Source organism: Lissotriton vulgaris, chromosome 3_1 (genome assembly GCF_964263255.1).
Source record: "Lissotriton vulgaris chromosome 3_1, aLisVul1.2, whole genome shotgun sequence".
NCBI lineage: Eukaryota > Metazoa > Chordata > Amphibia > Caudata > Salamandridae > Lissotriton > Lissotriton vulgaris.
Window position 1 is genome coordinate 1,668,655,752 of NC_141689.1, and position 17,434 is coordinate 1,668,673,185.

At 46.7% G+C, this 17,434-nt stretch overlaps 1 protein-coding gene across 1 annotated transcript in view; it reads left to right on the forward strand.

Moving 5' to 3' along the window:
* Positions 1–2,978: 2,978 nt before the first annotated feature.
* ANK2 (ankyrin 2) overlaps positions 2,979–17,434 on the forward strand; it is an 874,236-nt gene continuing 859,780 nt past the window's right edge. Inside the window, exon 1 of the mRNA XM_086962136.1 lies at positions 2,979–3,517. Within this exon, the coding sequence (XP_086818262.1) occupies positions 3,392–3,517 (126 nt within the window). The 5' untranslated portion in view covers positions 2,979–3,391. The remainder of the gene's footprint in view (positions 3,518–17,434) is intronic.

Here is a 17,434-nt window from a genome sequence, read left to right on the forward strand (position 1 = left end):
GTGATGGGCCAGTAGTTGGCGATGTCATCAGTGTCTAATGTAGGTTTCTTTAGGCACTGGAGCATCTGGCCACTCTTGAGAGCTTCTGGGAAGGTTCCTTGAGTGAAGAGAAGATGATAATGTTGAGGAGGAGTGAGAAACCTTTGATGAAAGACAAAGGTAAGACATTATCTTTTTAGGAAGAGGCTTTGAGAGAGTTTAGGATGTCTGCAAGATCTGTGAGAGACAGGGCTTTGAAGGACGACCATTGTTGGGTTCTACAAGAAGGGGTGTGTGTAAGAGGAGAAGCAGGCTTGGTGGTTGTTGATTTACTGTCACATTGTTTTTCACAGAAGAAGAGATTGATGGTGTTGCATGTATCTGTGGAGAATGAGACAGATGGGTCAGGCGGGGGTTGATGCAGTGCCTCATTGTCTTAAAAAGTGAACTGCTTCTGTTGGGGCCTTCATTGATGGTGTTGGTATAGAACTGTATGTTGGCCAATGTGATGAGCCGTCTGCTTGTTGCACAGCGGAACTCCAGTATCATGAGGTCATCGGGATTTCTGTTTGTCTTCCAGTTTCTTTTCTATCTGTGAATGGAGCGTTTATTGTCAGTGAGCTACTAGGGTGCTGAAGGTTTTGACTTGCACTTGCATGTTTTCATTGTAGTATAAGTGTTCGCATAGTTTTCAAAAAAAAGCGCTGTAGTTGTTTAGAAGGTTGTTGGCATTCGACATGGCATCAGCAGGAAGAGAAATGAGTTCATGAATTAAGTTGTTGATGGAGAAGTATTTGAAGGTCTGCTCTTCTCTTGTGGGTTGGCCTTGGGGTGTTGGTAGGTTGCTGAGCAGGGGAGAAAAGGAATGGCAAGGTTGTCGGTCCAGTCCGGGAGTATGGTTTGTTTGCATTTGGGCGTTGGTGATGTTGAAAACATCAGATCGAGGATGTGTCCATTGGAGTATGTTGGCTGGGTGACATGATGTATCATGTTGAGTGCGTCAATTTGATTTAAGAGGGGGAATCATTTTTTTTGCATGTATTGTATGGGCAGTAGAAGTTACTCATGAATGTGATGGGGTGTGGTGGATGGATGAGGAGGCAAGAATAGCCAATAATTAATCAATGAAGACCTTGTCCTGTCCAAGTGCCCTGTAAAAAAATGGAAAATGGTGGTCTGAGCTGCTGAGAGTGGTAAGTGGCATGTTAGTATCTGAGTAGATGAGTTAAGTGTGCTTGCCAATGGTTTCAGTAAGACTTATGGATGTTAGTGAGAACACCTCTCTTCTGATCTGCATGGTCCACATGATAGATGCTGTAGTGTGTGGGAAGAAGGACGCCTAGGATGTGTTAGATGTAGGGTGAACCATGGTGAGGAGGGCACCAAGCTTGTGACAGGTGATGAGCTGCATGGAGTACTTATATTCTGTAATTTGAAGGTGTGTGGTAGACAGACATGTACGAGGTTGAGTCTAAGTGTTGTGTTTATGCTAAATTAGTATTTGTTCTGTCCTGCTCTGGGTGTGATTGTGGTGATTGGCAATATGGGGTTAGGCTATGATTATATTGCACCTTCTAAGTTTCAGTGGAACAGGGGTTCTGGTTCAAGGCCCTTCCTGTCACAACAGCCCCAAACAGGCAATTCCCTTATATCTAACCTTCTGTAGGTACACCCAAGGGGTGGGACACCCTGAGGTGTCGCCTAAAGTAAGTAGAAGGTGGGAAGTGATGTTACTTTCTGTGCATATCGATGATGAGAAATGCTGTGATGTCACTCTGGAACAGATGAGTGACAGAAAATAAAGTCCTCTTGCCTGGCTTCTCCCTAAAAAAGATAGTTTGGGGGGGAAACCAGCCTGTGCAGATGGGTGGTGGAAAATTAAGTCCTCTAGAGAGGCTTTTTATTTTAAAGCTTGTGATATAACTTCCTGTGCAGATGGGTGATGGGAAATGCGGTGATGTCAGTTCCTGCACGCATGGCTGTATCTCATCAAGCGGTATTCTCAGTCACAACATGCACATAATTAGATATTGCAGTTTTAAGACGCTTTGGAAGCTATGGAGTAGGTAGGGTGACCTATGCCTATAACCATCATAACTCTCTGTCCTTGGCAGTGGGTGTACTCTGGAGTGCCCAGAGGGAGATCGCCCTCCTGGAAGCAGCCGTCTCAACCACTCATTCTTGTTTCCTCTTTCCCAGCACGTTGGTCAGCACGGAAGACTCCCCCAGGCCCCCTCAGAGACACTCACATGCCTTGGGAGTGCTGCCACTCGTCACAGCCTTTATTCATGGGAGTGGGGATTCCTTTCACTGTGGCTGGCGCATGGGCAGTATTAAACTCCTCTGGCATTCGTGGATGAGAGCAGGCCTCCCTTTGATGCAGCAGGTGGAACCCATAAAGAAAGTGAGGATGGGGGTTGCACCTACAAGGTGCACCCCAAAAACGTACTATTAACACTGTCATTCCTGCAAACGGCTTCTTCACGAGCCACAGAAACCGCCTCGGGGTACGTGGCCGGTTCAGGGAGGGAACTGTGTGAGGATTAATGTGTTGTTGCAGCGCTAAGCCCCCTCCTCGCCCCCCTCCTCCGCCAGAGCACCGCCGCGAGCCCCCTCTTCCCTTCCGAGCTCTCTTCCGTGCACTGCTTCATGCAGCTTTCCTCATTGGAGCATCACGTGGGTGGATGCCCACCCCTTCCCTGACCACCGGACTCCCACCCTGCGCTCAAATGACTGGGTGCACGCACAGGTGAATTGGACCGAGCCGGTCCTTTTACTTTCATTTGCAGGAAGGCAGGAAAGAACCAGTCGGGAGGGGGGATTCAAGTCATGTGTTTCAGCGGAGACAGTCATAGCAACAGCGGCAGCAGCGGGAGCAAGTCATTAAGTCAGACTGCACCATTTCTCTTCTCACCCTGCATAGGAGTGCTGCTGGAATCTGCAAGGACCTGCCCTCCCCCTACAGGCTCCGGCGCGATGGCTCCTTCCTGGCTTTAGCCAGAGGACACGAGCTGTGTGTGAAGTGGTCCCGAAAGACCTCTCCTACCTGGGAACCTGCTTCTTATGGATAGATTTTTACATGGTCTGTGGCATTCATCTCTACCAGCGGTCACTGCAAATCTGGAGGGGTTCCAGTCTAATGGTCAGGGCGTTTGATTTTTTTTTTTTGCTTACCTGGCTGCTGCTGCCTGTGTGGGTGTGTTTGCTTCTTTGCTTCAAGGCATCCATAAGCTCTTTTAGGTGATGGGTTGTGCAAGAGCTGGAGTGGAGCTGTGACCTGCCTCAGAGGTGCAGAAAGAGGGGATTACCCCCATCAAGCCTTGGCTGCCAGTCAGCGCAGGACCTCGACAGAGAGCAATCACCTGATTCGCCGTGAGCTCAAAATTTGGGAGTTGAGGTTCCTCATCTCAAGATGGCTCATGCTGCCGCTTCCATCAAAAAATGCAGGGATTTGGAGGTACCCATCATCGAAGATAAGGAAAAGGAGAGGCGAAGGCAGCGGAAGACCCCTCGCGACCGGATGGATCGAAAGCGCAAGGTACGAGTGATGGGTCCCACCCCATCTGCTTTCAGACCAACCATGGGCGGCCATGGCCTCCCACCTGTAACTTTTTCTCATTCAACTGTTTCACATTTCCATCCCATGCTTCTGGGCTCATATTAAATCCACTTGAGTTTGCAGCTGGACGCATTGCTTGAGGATGTAGTGGCAGAGGCACTGGTCAGCTCCCATTATGCACAGGTGCCATAGTACAGGTGCAGTGAATGTCCAGTTGCCTCATACCATCCACTGGTCCCACTGACCTACAGCTCACCCCATCCACCCATCCTCTGGTAGGTGGCATGCAATGTTGTCTGATGCTTCACAAATAGGAAACCAGATTGCTATTACAACCACCCACCCTGCTTATTGCAGCACCCCTGCCCCCTCAGTGCATAGCTGGCTGTGGGTGAGGGACAGGCAGCCATTGATAATCTATAGATCCACCTTCATGGTTTAATCACCCGTGTTATTGGTGGCGGGGACCACACTTCCAGCCCGGGTTGCATCCACCCCCTCTCATCCCTCCATCAGTGAAGCAGGTTCTGCCTCCTCGCCAGGCAGGCGGCGTTTTGCTGCATTGAGCATTTATCGCTGACTTCGTAGATGATCAGGGAATTGGGGTGGGGGTTCGTTTCTGGGCCCCCTCTCTCGCGCCCCTCGGGGGCAGGAGGCCGCGGTCTCAGCCGGGCGCCCTCGGTTGAACGCAGCCCTTCAATAGAGAGCCTTTGCAGGGGGAGGGGGGGGGGGGGGGGGGGGGGCCTTTGCAGGGGTCTGCTTCAGAGGCCGCCCTGAAGCCGGGCAGCGCCGCCGGCGTGAGACACACCGGCAGAAGTCAGTCATTCAGGATTCCACATCGACACAGAGCAGCACCAGCTCGGCAGCGTTTCTTTAACTTGTCTCCACACCTGCCCATCTATTTGTTCCACGTAGATTGTTCTGGAAAGAAGTCACGATTCCCTACTCAACCTATGTTTTTTTTTTTTTTAAATACTTGGCTTGTGGTTGATGTGTTTTGTATGTAGAGACCTGTGGAAGGCAGACACACCACACAAGAGTGACTGAACGGTATAATTCATAATCCAATGCGGGCCACCAAAGTGTCCCCCAATCGGCCACCATCAAAGCGTGACATCAAAACACAGCAGGCTTGAGGACCAAAATCACTGTTTATGGCACTGCATCTAAAATAGTGTGACCCAACAACAGATTATTCAGAGAAACTGTACTAATAATCGTACATTCGCAGAGGGGAGAGTGCTTTATATTTACTTATAGTTTCACCTCTATTGTGGCATGGTCCCTCCCACAATCAACAATGGCAATGCATAACATATAACACACTGCACATCTGCATATGTACTCTTTATGGAATGCAAGACTTGTCGTCTGTGTGAATGGGCAGTCTCAGTCAGGAGACTTGTTATCAACTTCACATTTAGCATTTAACGAGAAGGTCAACCTACCCATAACGCATGCTAGTTACAGATAGCACCTAACCTGCTACCCTTGGCTCACCATTTGTTACCTATGGTTCTGCCCTTGCTGCGCCTGGTCAACAAAGGTCGTGAACCCAACTGCCAGAACAGAAAGGACTAAGGGCACAAAGTCCATCTTTAGTTTCTGTAGCTTCCACTCCTTGTCCTTCTTTTAGCTTCTCTTCAGGGAATAGGTGGCTGTTGATTGGCTAGGAGTGAGGCCTAGGCATTAGTAGTGTTTGTTATCAGCGACTGAAAGATGTGTGAAGTCAGTAATGCAACACCTGGTATTATGGCCATGCTTTTCATTTCTTATATCCCAGAGGAATCAATGGTCTACTGCTAGCAACCTTTGGAAGAAATATGGATATTAAACTTGCACTTTATATAGTTTGACTCCAGGGCTGAATGACCTTATGTGCCGGACTGTAGCCCAGATTACAAGCGGACTGAGACCTTGTTCTACTGGTTTTGCATAGTGTTTGTAATTTCAAGTCCCTGTGTAAGCACTGCACACACCATATTTTCCCCATGCAATTTTTGGCAAGCGAAACCTGCTGAAATTTACCCAAAGAAAAGTGTGCAGAAAAATGCAATAGTGCAGAATTCAGTGCGGAAAACTCCGATTCTCCAAGTAATTCCCCATTTTTCAGATGTAATCACAAATACCACAACCTGTAGCATCAGTACTAACCAGGTGCTTTAAATCCCTAAACCTTTCCCAGACCACTCATAATCAGGGATATTTTAGCAACATTTCTTCTGGGATTTCATAATTAAGAAATACCTCTATGGGCAAAGAGGTTGGTAAAGCTACAACACGCACCCCCAAGAACTACACACTATGCGTTATTTCTGTCCGTTATTCATTAATTCACATAGTAACTCACTCACACGCTCTTTCATTCACCTACCCTCATTTTATTGCTCACTGACTAATTCACTGACTCACTCCTTTCCTCGATCACTACATCACTCACTCCTTCTCTCTCCCCATATCTTGGCCATTGATCAAATACTCACGTATTCACTCCTGCAGACACACTTCATCACTTGCTGAGTACTTCAACCATTCTCTCACTCCGTGATGTGATCACGCCACAATTAATTCACGTACCCATTAACTCTCCCTCTCATTCCATCAGTTACTCATTCATTCACCCACTCATTTTCATAACTAGCAACTAATAACTTAATAAAATGTAAATTGATACTTGTATAGCGCACTACTCACCCGCAAGGGTCTCAAGGCGCTTGTACGAATACCGCAGTGGAACCCATCCTGGCTTTCCCTGTGAGGCGTGCACTCCTGGGCACCCCCAAGGTGGAGGCCAGGCATCCTTAGCGTTGTGGGGGACGTTGTGGAGATTAAGCAAGCTATTGCCCAGAGTTGCACTGCATGATTAGAATAGGCACCGAGGCGAGAATTATCAGTTCCTTGGAATTTTTGAGCCCAAGACCCACCGAGGCGGGGAATTGAACCCTGGTTCCAGGCTAGACCTCTGCATCAGGGTCTGCCCCTCTAATCATTGAGCCACACTTAATACACTCTTCCAAAAGCAGGAACTGTAAATATGTCTATAGTGACCATTTAAATACAACTGTATAAGACAATTGCAGCCTATTTCTAAAAGACAGTTATCAGACTCTGCCCCTAGGTGTAGACATTTTGCACAGAGAAGCTTTGTGCGAGGGCGGAGAAGGGCAATGGAGGGAGGTCGTGGTGTCTCTCACAATGGGGGACGCATCTCCAGCCGGAATGGGGATGTCCTGTCCCATCTCCTAATGCCTCTGTTATGAGTGGTCCATGCACTTTACCTTGACTCTTGGGGCACACTTCACAAACACGTTGTACAATTACACGTGCAGACATACTTCATAAACATTCCAAATAGGGCACATAGAAAGCTACTCCAGGTGCAGTTTGCCAGGGCTTGTAATTGGAGTGTCACGTGACACGTGCTATTTCCCCAGTGCAGATTTATGCTCAAGGAAGAATTTCATATTATGGAAGTGCAGCCCTCAGTGCAATGAACATTATATATATATATATATATATATATATATATATATATAGACATTCCTTTTTTGCTAAACCGATTCTTGGAAGAAGTTTGGATTTTTATATATATATATATATATATATATATATATATATATATATATATATATATATATATATATATATATATTTATATATATATTATTATTATTATTTTTTTTTCCTCAGGAAAAACAATGTTCCTCTGGTGAACGTCTCTTCCACTACATCTCCACCAAGCTTGGGATTGTTCTGTTCACTTCCCACTCAGACATGGGAGTAATATAGCCCTTTGCTTGATGTAATCTCGGACCTTTTTCAGGAAAGGGTGGGAGAGGAGTTTGGGAATGCCAAAAAACGCACAAACTTGTTCACTACCTTTCACGGCAAATCACGGCTTGATCCTCCCACTCCGCCCCCTTTGCGCAGAGTTGCAGACTATGTGATAGCTCACAGACGTGGCATCAAATTAGGTAGTAGTAAAAGCTTTTACGCCTGCCGTGAATTGTTATGGAGTCCTGATAGAAGTGAATTGAGCAATTTTCAGCTGTAAATATAGGTTTATCGCCCTAAACTGCTCTGTAGACTGGACGAGTGTTGTTTCATTCAACAGTTTCGTAGCCTAACAAATAAATGCAATCAAATGAGCATAACTTTTCCCACCAATCTGCGAAAGAGCAAATAAAAAACTGACAGTTCCGTTCTTGCCTATTGGATACAACTATGATTCTGTCAGATGTAGTCAATAAATCATGTATACCTTAGTGAGAATCTATAAAAATGTCCCCATCTTGTCAGTTTAATGAAAAGAAAGTACACTCTGATTTTCGCTTGTTCACTCTTGGTGCAACATGTATTGTTACATACAGCACATAAGATATTTATTTTTGCATGAAAGGTGTTCCAGAAATCAAAATACGTGTAGTGTTGCACTGCTCACAGAAAGCGAATGAGACTAAGCAGGCATAGATAAAGAACACATTTAGAAGAATGTTGGGTTTCAACAGAAACAGTTCAGTATAATATATGGCAAACAGTCCTATTTATAGTTTTGCCCAATCATAAATTACAACATACAAGCATTAGTAATTTAGCGGCGACGTTTTGACCTGTGGAACGATGATTTCATAAAACTGGGTCTTCATCAGGAGATAGGAAGATGGATACACCATGTGTAGTGAAAAAGATTGAGCAAGAATTGTGTACAAAAATGTGAAAAACTGTGTATCATAACTATACACAAAAAAGGGCCATCACCTTCAATTAGTGCCAAATGAAGGCCAACGAAAGGCCAAAGAGTAATTTACAACCACGCTATCAAGGGTGCAGTACAGCTACAGCAAATTTACTTAAATCTCCCCTTTTCCCCAGCACAGAGGGTTTTTTACATGCTTGCCAAACTTGGCCATGGTGCGGGCAAAGTTCTACTTGGAGTTGCATATGTGGCCTTAGAGGTTTGGTCTACATTAGTAGAAGAGGAAGGTCGGCAGGTTTCAGTATTTAATGACGGTGCCACCCAGACTTAGGTATGGGAGTAGTCCAGCTGAGTCGATTCCATGGGGGTCCCCGGTAGCACTTATGTATCCTGGATAAGAACAGCACCCAGTGGGCACCAGGTTCAGACAATCACTACTGCAAAAAGCACTACACATACTGCCCAGTTCTGCTATTGTGTGGGTCCCTCATGCACCATTGTGTCTTTTTTAAGTGGGTTTACTTTGAGGTCACTGCTTTTGGCAAGTAGTGACAGCTGATGATCCTAGTATCAGAGATATGTGTGTTTGCTCAAGTGTACTTGTGTAGGTGACGGTGTGCAAACAAACTGCTCACCAGTCTTGGCTTTCTACACGTGCACACCTTTCTGAACCATTTGCATGAGCTTTGTAAACCAGGAGCAACATTGGAGTCTCGCTTCTGAATTTAATGTACATTTTGAGGCTCTGTCTGTATTGAAATATCTTCTTGGTCAGCATTTTGTTCCTGCACTGAAGCCTACCTCTGCCAGGCTACAGGCGATGCAGCTCTTCTGTGCTCATGTCAGAACATCTCCATTGAGCTGCCCTGCCTAGCACCTCGCTGCTGGAATATGCTTGCACTGCATTGACTGAGGCAGACACAAACAATTAATGTAGATTTATGGTGTTATCAATTGAAGCTCTGTGACAGGTCGGCCGGCTTTGAAAGGGTTTTGCATGTTTGTGAAGAATCCCTGAAATTGTCTGCCATATCTAGGAAGGACATTTTAATATTTCTTGGAAATTTGACAGAAACTGTGCCATAATGTGGATTAAAATAAATGCCCCTTTTTCGTGTCCTTGTTCCTCTCTAATTTGACCTTCAACTAAATTGACGATATAATTTTTTATTTTCATTTAATTTTAAAATCATGACAATGTGCTACATTCTTGCAGTGTGCATATGCTTTGTAGATAGTTTAACGGTATGTGATTGGATGTCCGCTTGTGCATCTTGTAGGGCAGTCACTTTGTCTCCAGTAATGGGGTCCTGCCAAATAGTTGTTAGAAAAGTCACATTCATACCAGCACAAATCATTTTTCTCAAATGAAAATGGTTGCTAGGAGTGAGTAATCAGACTTGAGTTCCATTATTATGTTTGGGTTCTGTGACAGTGAGGAAATATTGAAACAAATAAGAGAAGAACAAAGAAATTGAAATAAACCACAATCACTCACAGTAAAATGAAAACGACCCCATGTAATTAAAGCTACCAATAAAATATGTTACCAGAATATCTTGGACTGAATATTGCCTAACAAAAATATTGTGTCCTAAATATCGTTGGCAAAAATATCCCTTCAGCAATATTTATGTCAGACGATCTTTTTCAGTGATTTGTGGCATAGAACTGCCAATAGAAATATCAGAATAAAGAAAGAAAATATATTGCAAAAAAAATGTGGCAATGCTTTATGTATAACTCGTTATTGAGAGCCATGAACATAAACAGCCTGATCCGAAACATGATTATTCACAACTATGATGGTAGCATCAGTTGGAAACCAAAGTTGGATTCCACTGTTGCTATGTCATAAGGAGAAGGACTGGCGGGGAAGCACTTGCTTTCTCTTTGTACCCCTTCTTCACCCATGTCTCTGGAGACCAAGCGATCAATCAGTAGATTTGTAGAGCACTTCTTGTCACCTGTGAGGGTATGCAGCCGCTGGCAGGGTCCAGTTTATAAGCCAAGTAGCCAGGTCTTCAGAGATTTTCAGAACTCTGAAAGGAATGGGGAGGTCTGTAGATAAAAGGGTAGCCCGTTTCATGACTTTGCTGCTAGGTAGGAGAAGGAGCGACCTCCACATCTGATACGTCAGATGCGGTGGGTGAGGGTTAGTGAACGGGGTGCGGAGCGGAGATGTCTGGTGGGCTGAAGGAAGTTCAGTTGGTGGTTCAGGTAGGTGTAGCTGCAGTTGTGTAGAGCCTTGTACACCTGGGTCTGGAGCTTGAGCTGGCATCTTTTCTGTACAGGGAGCCAGTGGAGTTCCCTGAGGTAGGGTGTGATGTTGGTTCCTACAAGGAGATCCAGAATAAGTCTGACTGTGGGGTCCTGTATGGTCTGTAGTAATCAGAGGAGGTGAGCTGCGATCTCTGCATAGACAACGTTGCCTTAGTCCAGTTGGCTAGAGATGAGGGTCTGGGTGATCTTTGAGGTAGCCATTTGAATATCTTACAAAGCATACAGAGCATGAAGAAGCAGGAAGAGCAGATGGAGGTGACCTGAGTCTTCATCGTTAGCTTGTTGTCCAGAAATCAGTACCTCTACCTTGTCTGAGCTGAGCTTCAGGCAGTTGTCCTTCATCCAGTTGGCAACTTCTATCATGCAGTTGTGGATGGTGTTGATGGTGTCTTATGAGAGGATGAGTTGTTTGCCATCAGCGTGGGGTATGATCTTGAATCCGTGGGTTTTGGCGATGCTGGCCAGAGATTTCATATACGTGTTGAAGTGGGTGAGGATGAGCAAGGATCCTGGGGCACTCCACAGATGATTTCCTTGGGTTCAGAGGTGAAGGTGGACTTTTTGTGTTCTCCTGCTGAGGAAAGAGGTGATCTATCACACAGCGGCTCCATAGAAGCCCATGTTATGTAGGCTTGGGATGAGTGTGTGGTGGGAGACCATATCAAAGGCTGGCAAGAGGTCTTGGAGGATCAGAGCTGCACTCTCTCCTCAGTCGAGTAGGGCTTGGATATCGTTGGTAGCCGTAATGAGGGCTGTCTCAGTGCTGTGGTTGCTGCAGAATCTGGATTGAGAGGAGTCGAGTAGGAGGTTCAGTTCCAGATGTTAGGGGAATTGTTGGTTGATGGCTTTTTCTAATACTTTGGCCGGTTGCAGGGAGATCAGTCACTAGTGATTGAGTACACTGGGGTCTGTTGATGGTTTCTTGAATGTGGCCATGGCAATTGAGGTGCTGAACAAGGTGGTATGTCGCTGATTTTGGCTTCACCCCGGTTGAAGATGTCTTGGGGGCATGGGTCGGTTGAGGCCCCTGAGTTGACCATGTTCATGATGGAGGCAGTGTCCTTTGGGGAGTGCTGGCTCCATTCGGTTAGTCTGATGTCTGTGGTGGTAGTGGGATTGTTGTGTATCTTAAAGAAGTTGGTGGCCTTGGGCTGGGCCTTGAAGTTTCTTTAGATGTTGACGATCTTGTTGTGGAAGAAGTTTGCAATGTTGTTGCTGAGTTCCTTTGAGGGGGTAATGTTGTTTGTTGCAGCTGAAAGGCTGGAGAATTCTTTGGCAAAGCTGAAGAGTTCTATGATGTTATTGAAGCTTGATTCGATGCGTGAGGCTAAGGCCTTTATCCTCTATACTCTCAACTGTCTGTGGTAGATGGTAAGGGCTGTCTTGAAGTCGGTCTTGTTGGTCGTGTTCAAGCTGGTGTGCCATCTCCTTTGCAGTTGTTTCCAGTGTTGTATAACAGTTCTGAGATCGTCAGTGTATCACCTGGACTGCCTGGTGGACCTTCTGTAGGTGTTGTTGCCAATGGGAGAGATGCTACCGGCGCAGTTGGTGATCCAATTCTTGAAGTTTCTGACATTCTTGCCTATGTTGTTGGAGGAGTTGGGGTGGGTGGTGTTGAAGACATTGATCCATGTGTCCTTTGAGACTTAGCTCCAGCTGATGTGGCAGACTGGGGCCAGAGGTCCGTGAGCTGGTGATGTTGAAGTGGACAATGGAGCGGTCGGTCCGGGTGAATTAAGTGGTGTGGCTGTACCTGATGTGGTCTTTGGAGGTGAAGATGGAGTCTGGCATGTGGCCTACATTGTATGTGGGGTTGTGGACAAGTTGGGTGAGTCAAATTTTGTTCATACTGTCAAGGAGGTTGGTAGTGTTGATGTCATTGTGGTTGTCAAGATGACAATTAAGGTCTCGTAGGAAAATGTAGTTGTTGGAGTCTATGGCAAAGGGCACGATAAAGTTGGCAATGAAGTTGCAGAAGGCTGGAGGTGGTCTTGGGGGCAGTAGATGAGGGTATCCCTGATGGAGGTTTTGCTGTCTGTTTGGAGTTAGAAGTTAAGGTGTTCAATGGCAGGGTTGATGTCATCATTTGTGGTGGTGCATTGGATGGATCCCATGTGTGTGATGGCGACCCCTCTGCCATGCTTGTTAATGGCTTGTTAATGTGGTCACATGGGTGATCTTATATCCTCCTGGTATTGTGGTGGTGATGTCGGGCACAGAAGTGAGGTTGAGCCAGGTCTCAGTGAGGAAGAGGATGTCTGGTTTGAGGGTGTAGAAGAGGTCCCAAATCTTGTAGGTGTGTTTGCATAGTGAGCGTGTGTTGAGAAGGGTGCATTTAAGTTGGTGGTTTTTGTTCAGGTGTTGTTTGGGATGTGTTCGGGACAGGGCTGGTTGGTAGGCTGGCATGTGTGTGCTGTGGCAGGTGAAGTGGCAGTAGGTGCAGGTGAAAAGTGCTACCTTGGAGTGTGGGTCAGCACTGTGACATTGTTTGTTGTGGCTTCCAACAGCAAGGGTGTAGAGCTCGGTGATGCTGTTTCTTCGAGGGGCGGAAGGGCCAGGGGTCGTGGAGCTGGATGTGGTCTAGGCACAGACCAGTGTTGATGGGCTTGCCTTTGAAGCACCTTAGGCGCACGAGAAGTGCGATCCCGCTGCGGCCTGCATTAATTAGTCCTTGGGTTGGGCAGGGTTTCTGTTGGCGGGAAGAACTGTGAGCAGAAAAACCCAGACTGTGTCACTGGAACAGGCTGGAAAATCAGAAATTGGAGGCCACCGGCAAGTAGCAATCTGGGTGCCCAGGTGCCTACTAATCCATTCACACTGTGGCTTGCAATAAGTAGTTCCTGGGGTTGGTGGGACTTCTGTTGGTGGGAAGAACGGTGAGGTGTTAAACCCAGTTGGGATACCTAGGTGGGAAAACCAAGACAGTAGTAGTATCAATGGATAAGGCTGGAGCAAGCAGGAACTGGAGGCTGCAGGCAAGTAGCAAGCTGGGTGCCCAGGTGCCTACTTATGCGGTCACATTGAAGCCTGCATTACGTTGGTCCTGGGTAGGCGGGAAGAACAGTGAATGGGAAAACTCAGGCAGAAAAACCAGGGCAGCGACGGTGTCACTCGATCAGTCTGGAACAACAGGAACTGTAGGCTACAGGCAAGTAGCAAGCTGGGTGCCCAGGAACCTACTATTGCATTCAGGATGTGGCCTGTATTAGGTAGGACCTGTGGTGGGCGTTGCTTCTGTTGACAGGAAGAGCAGTGAGTGGGAAAACCCGGGCAGGTAAACCCAGGTGGGAAAGCCCACGCAGGGGCGGTGTCACTTGATCAGGCTTTAACATGCAGGACCTGGAGGCCACAGGCAAGTGGCAAGATGGGTGCCCAGGTGCTTACTCGTGCCATCGTGGTGCGGCCTGCATTAAGTATGTTCTGAGTGTGTGGGGTTTCTGCTTGTGGGAAGAACGGTGAGGTGGAAGACCGTTGAGGAAAACTCCGACAGTGTCACTGGATCAGGCTAAAACACGCAGGAACTGGAGGACCCAGGCAAGTGGCAACCTGGGTGCCCATGTGCCTACTAATATGATCATGCTGTTGCCTGCATAAGGTAGTTCCTGGGGTGGGCGGGGCTTCTGTTGATGGAAAGAACAGTGAGATGGAAAACCCAGTTGGGAAAACCCGGGCAGGAAAACTCAGGCAGCGGCGGTGTAACTGGATAAGGTTGGAACAGGCAGGAAATGGAGTCCACAGAATAGTGGAAAGCTGGATGCCCAGGTGCCTACTATTATGTTGCAGTGTGAGCTGCATTAGGTAGGTATGGGGGTGGGAGGGGCTTCTGTTGGCAGGAAGACCGGTGAGTGGGAAAACCCAGACAGGAAAACCTGGGCGGGAAAACCCGTGCAGCGGTGGGGTCACTGGATAAGGGTGGAACAAGCAGGAACTGGAAACCACTGGCCAGGGGTAAGCTGGGTGCCCAGGTGCTTACTAATGCATTTGCGGTGCGGCCTGCATTAGGTAGGTCCTGGGGTGGGCAGGGCTTCTGTTGGCAGGAAGAGCGATAAGCTTAAAAATCCAGGTGGGAAAACTTGGGCAGCGGCATTGTCACTGGATCAGGCTGGAAAAGGCAGGAACTGGAGACCACATGCAATTCGGAAGCTGGGTGCTCAGGCGCCTACAGCAAGGCAGAAAACCAAAGCGAGGCAGCAGAAGGGATTCTCTTAGGTGTCCACAAAGAACGCAGGCGGTGTGCTACCTATTCCAACAGCCACATTTCTTGTCAGCCAAAGCTCTCCTACAGGGAAAAACAAGCCCCACATTGACCAGTGGTTCTCACAGAGCTGCTCTCAGCATGGGCCATGGCTTCAGCCTGGACGAAGCAGGAGGTAAGGTGCAGAGGGTGGAGAGTGAAGTTGGCAATGCACCAGCTATAGATTTTTTATAAATAGGGAGGGTAGGGTAGTGTATTGCAGTAGAAAGATGGGAAGGGCAGAAAGACACAGAGGCAAATATTAAGTAATGAGTTCACTGTCCGTGTTTGTGCCAAGGCGCACCTTTAAACAGGTACATGTAGTGACTCCAGTCCAGTTCTGAGTTCTATGGGCAAATTGTCATGCACTTTTGATCCTGATTCAGGGATACAGGATGCTGAAGATGCTGTAAGATTAAGGATATTGTGCGTTTGACGAGGGACTTGCTGGGGTTACTCCTTGGTCTACGGGCTTGATGGGGCCACTTTGGCCACAGTGGTTGATGTCCCTCAAAGCCCATTTTGGTCCATCAAAATTCCAGTTGCCATTGGACTACTGTTTTGCGAGCACAGCAGAAATAAGTGGTTTCCTTTGGTGCAGGATAGTGTCCATCTTGGGAGGTCAAATTGCACTCCAACAGGTCACCCAGGTTCAGCAGACTCAGGTGCAACTTTTCAGCATCGGGACTTGGTCTCCCAGGCTACATGTCGGCAATCAGTTGTGATCAAGCGATTGTGACTACTGGCATGCCAAAATGGGATCCGTCAGTTTTTGTGGACCTGGTGTTGTAGCAGTAAGTAAGCCAACTGACTCTTGGAGTTCATCTCCTGTGTCTTGGTAGTGAATTTTCCATGAGCCAGGTACCACAGTCACAGTCCTCTCTTTGCTAGCCCAAGGATATTTTGCCAGATCTAAGGAGCAGCAGGGAAGTCCTGTTTTAGTTCTCTCGACAGTCCAGACATGATATGAGGTCTGAGTGCTAGGTGTGCTATATTTATGCCCAAAAAGTGCCCTTGGGTGATATGGCGGCTACGAGACAACTAAATACCAAGCCTTTTCCTGTCCTCTGCAAAGTGTGGCACCTAGCAATCCCAGAGTGCACTTTCTGCCCACTCCCAAGATGGCAGAATCCCGTCAACCTCTCTTGGTGTCAAGAGCTTTGTAGGCCACTCGAGAGGTACGGCTACCTCAGAGCGACACTCCCACTATGTGTCCTTCAAAGTCAGCTTCCTCTTTAAATCTCACCTTTTGTACTCACACTCAGTGTGGCTTCCTGCCAGGGAGAGATAACAGCAGGCCTCTATTATTCCCACTCCTGGGAGTCATTCACACTTCTCCTCAGGAGGGCAGAAGGCTGTCTTGTGGCCAGTATCTTCAAATGGCCACTGGAAAACTTGGACAATAGAGTGGCAACTTTCTAAAAGTTGTGTTTTTCTTAAAACTTATATTAAATTCAACTTGGGCAACAAGCTGGGTTTAATGTGACTGGAGGAACGTCATTGTTTTTGCCCTGATCATCCCCGTTTGTTAACTGATGCTGGTGATTACAGCCTTTGAAAGTGCCCTGGGCTCTGCTAACCAGGCCTAGGCCAGTGCTTAGTACTCTAAAAATATATACTGATTGGTATAATTGTAATTGATCAGAAAAACCTACCTGTAAGTCCCAAGTATACAGTAGGGCATGTAGGTTTAAAGACCCAAGTGGCCTTAATGTGCTTACGTGTGCACTGCTGTGGTATCTGATGTCATTTCAAAGCCAGGCCTGTCTTGCAATCACCTCTAAGGTCTTTCCTTGGTGCTCCAAGGGTAGGGTGCATAGTTTTGAAAACCAGGTACAATGTGAAAGATGATTTATATGCCCTATTAAGGAAAAATAGCCAAATTCTGTGTTCCCATTGTAGTGCTGCTAGCCCCATATGTTAACATGGAGAGAACTTAGTTACATTTGATAAAGTCTAACTTTGGATTGTAGCTAGCTAAAATATCATTCAAAGTATTAAAATAATAATTACATTATATCGAACAACTTGCCAAGGTCGTATTTATTATAACTATTGAAGGAAAGTAGTTTTAAAATGTACTATCCTGAAGTTATCTAAAGCAGCCCAGAAGCAGCCTCTTCTAATTAGTCAGCCTTTGACAGCCTGAGCCAAGCTGCTCTGCCAGTCTGCAGTGGCAGGTTGGGGGACAGCTTTTCAATTTGTCACTTCCAGGGTGGCACAATAAGTGCTGCAGTGCTGGTGGGGCACTTTAACTTACAGCCCCTGAGTAAATCTAGAACCATAGACTCGGGACTTCCAAGTAAGTAAATCTATGCCAATTCAGTATAAACCAATCCAGCATTACACTTTTAAGGGTCAGCGTGCTGGCACTTCGGTCTGGTTAGCAGGCTTTAATGCACTCTCTGAGTCAAAACACCAGCTGCTTCAGTCAAAAACTTTGGGGGGTGATCTTGCAAAAAGAGCAATTTCCTTACAGTCTGCATTTTCTTTAACATGTGAAGAAGTGGGGTCCTGTCCTTATTCACACTATAGATAAGAATGTGTTCACATGTCTTTCTCATGTGCGCACAAAGAAGTCATATAGATCCCAACTCATTCTAGAACTTTTGATGTAACTTGTGCGTTCACCTGATTGTCAGTCCATGAGCTCAACCTTTGGGCACATACAGTTCCCTAATAA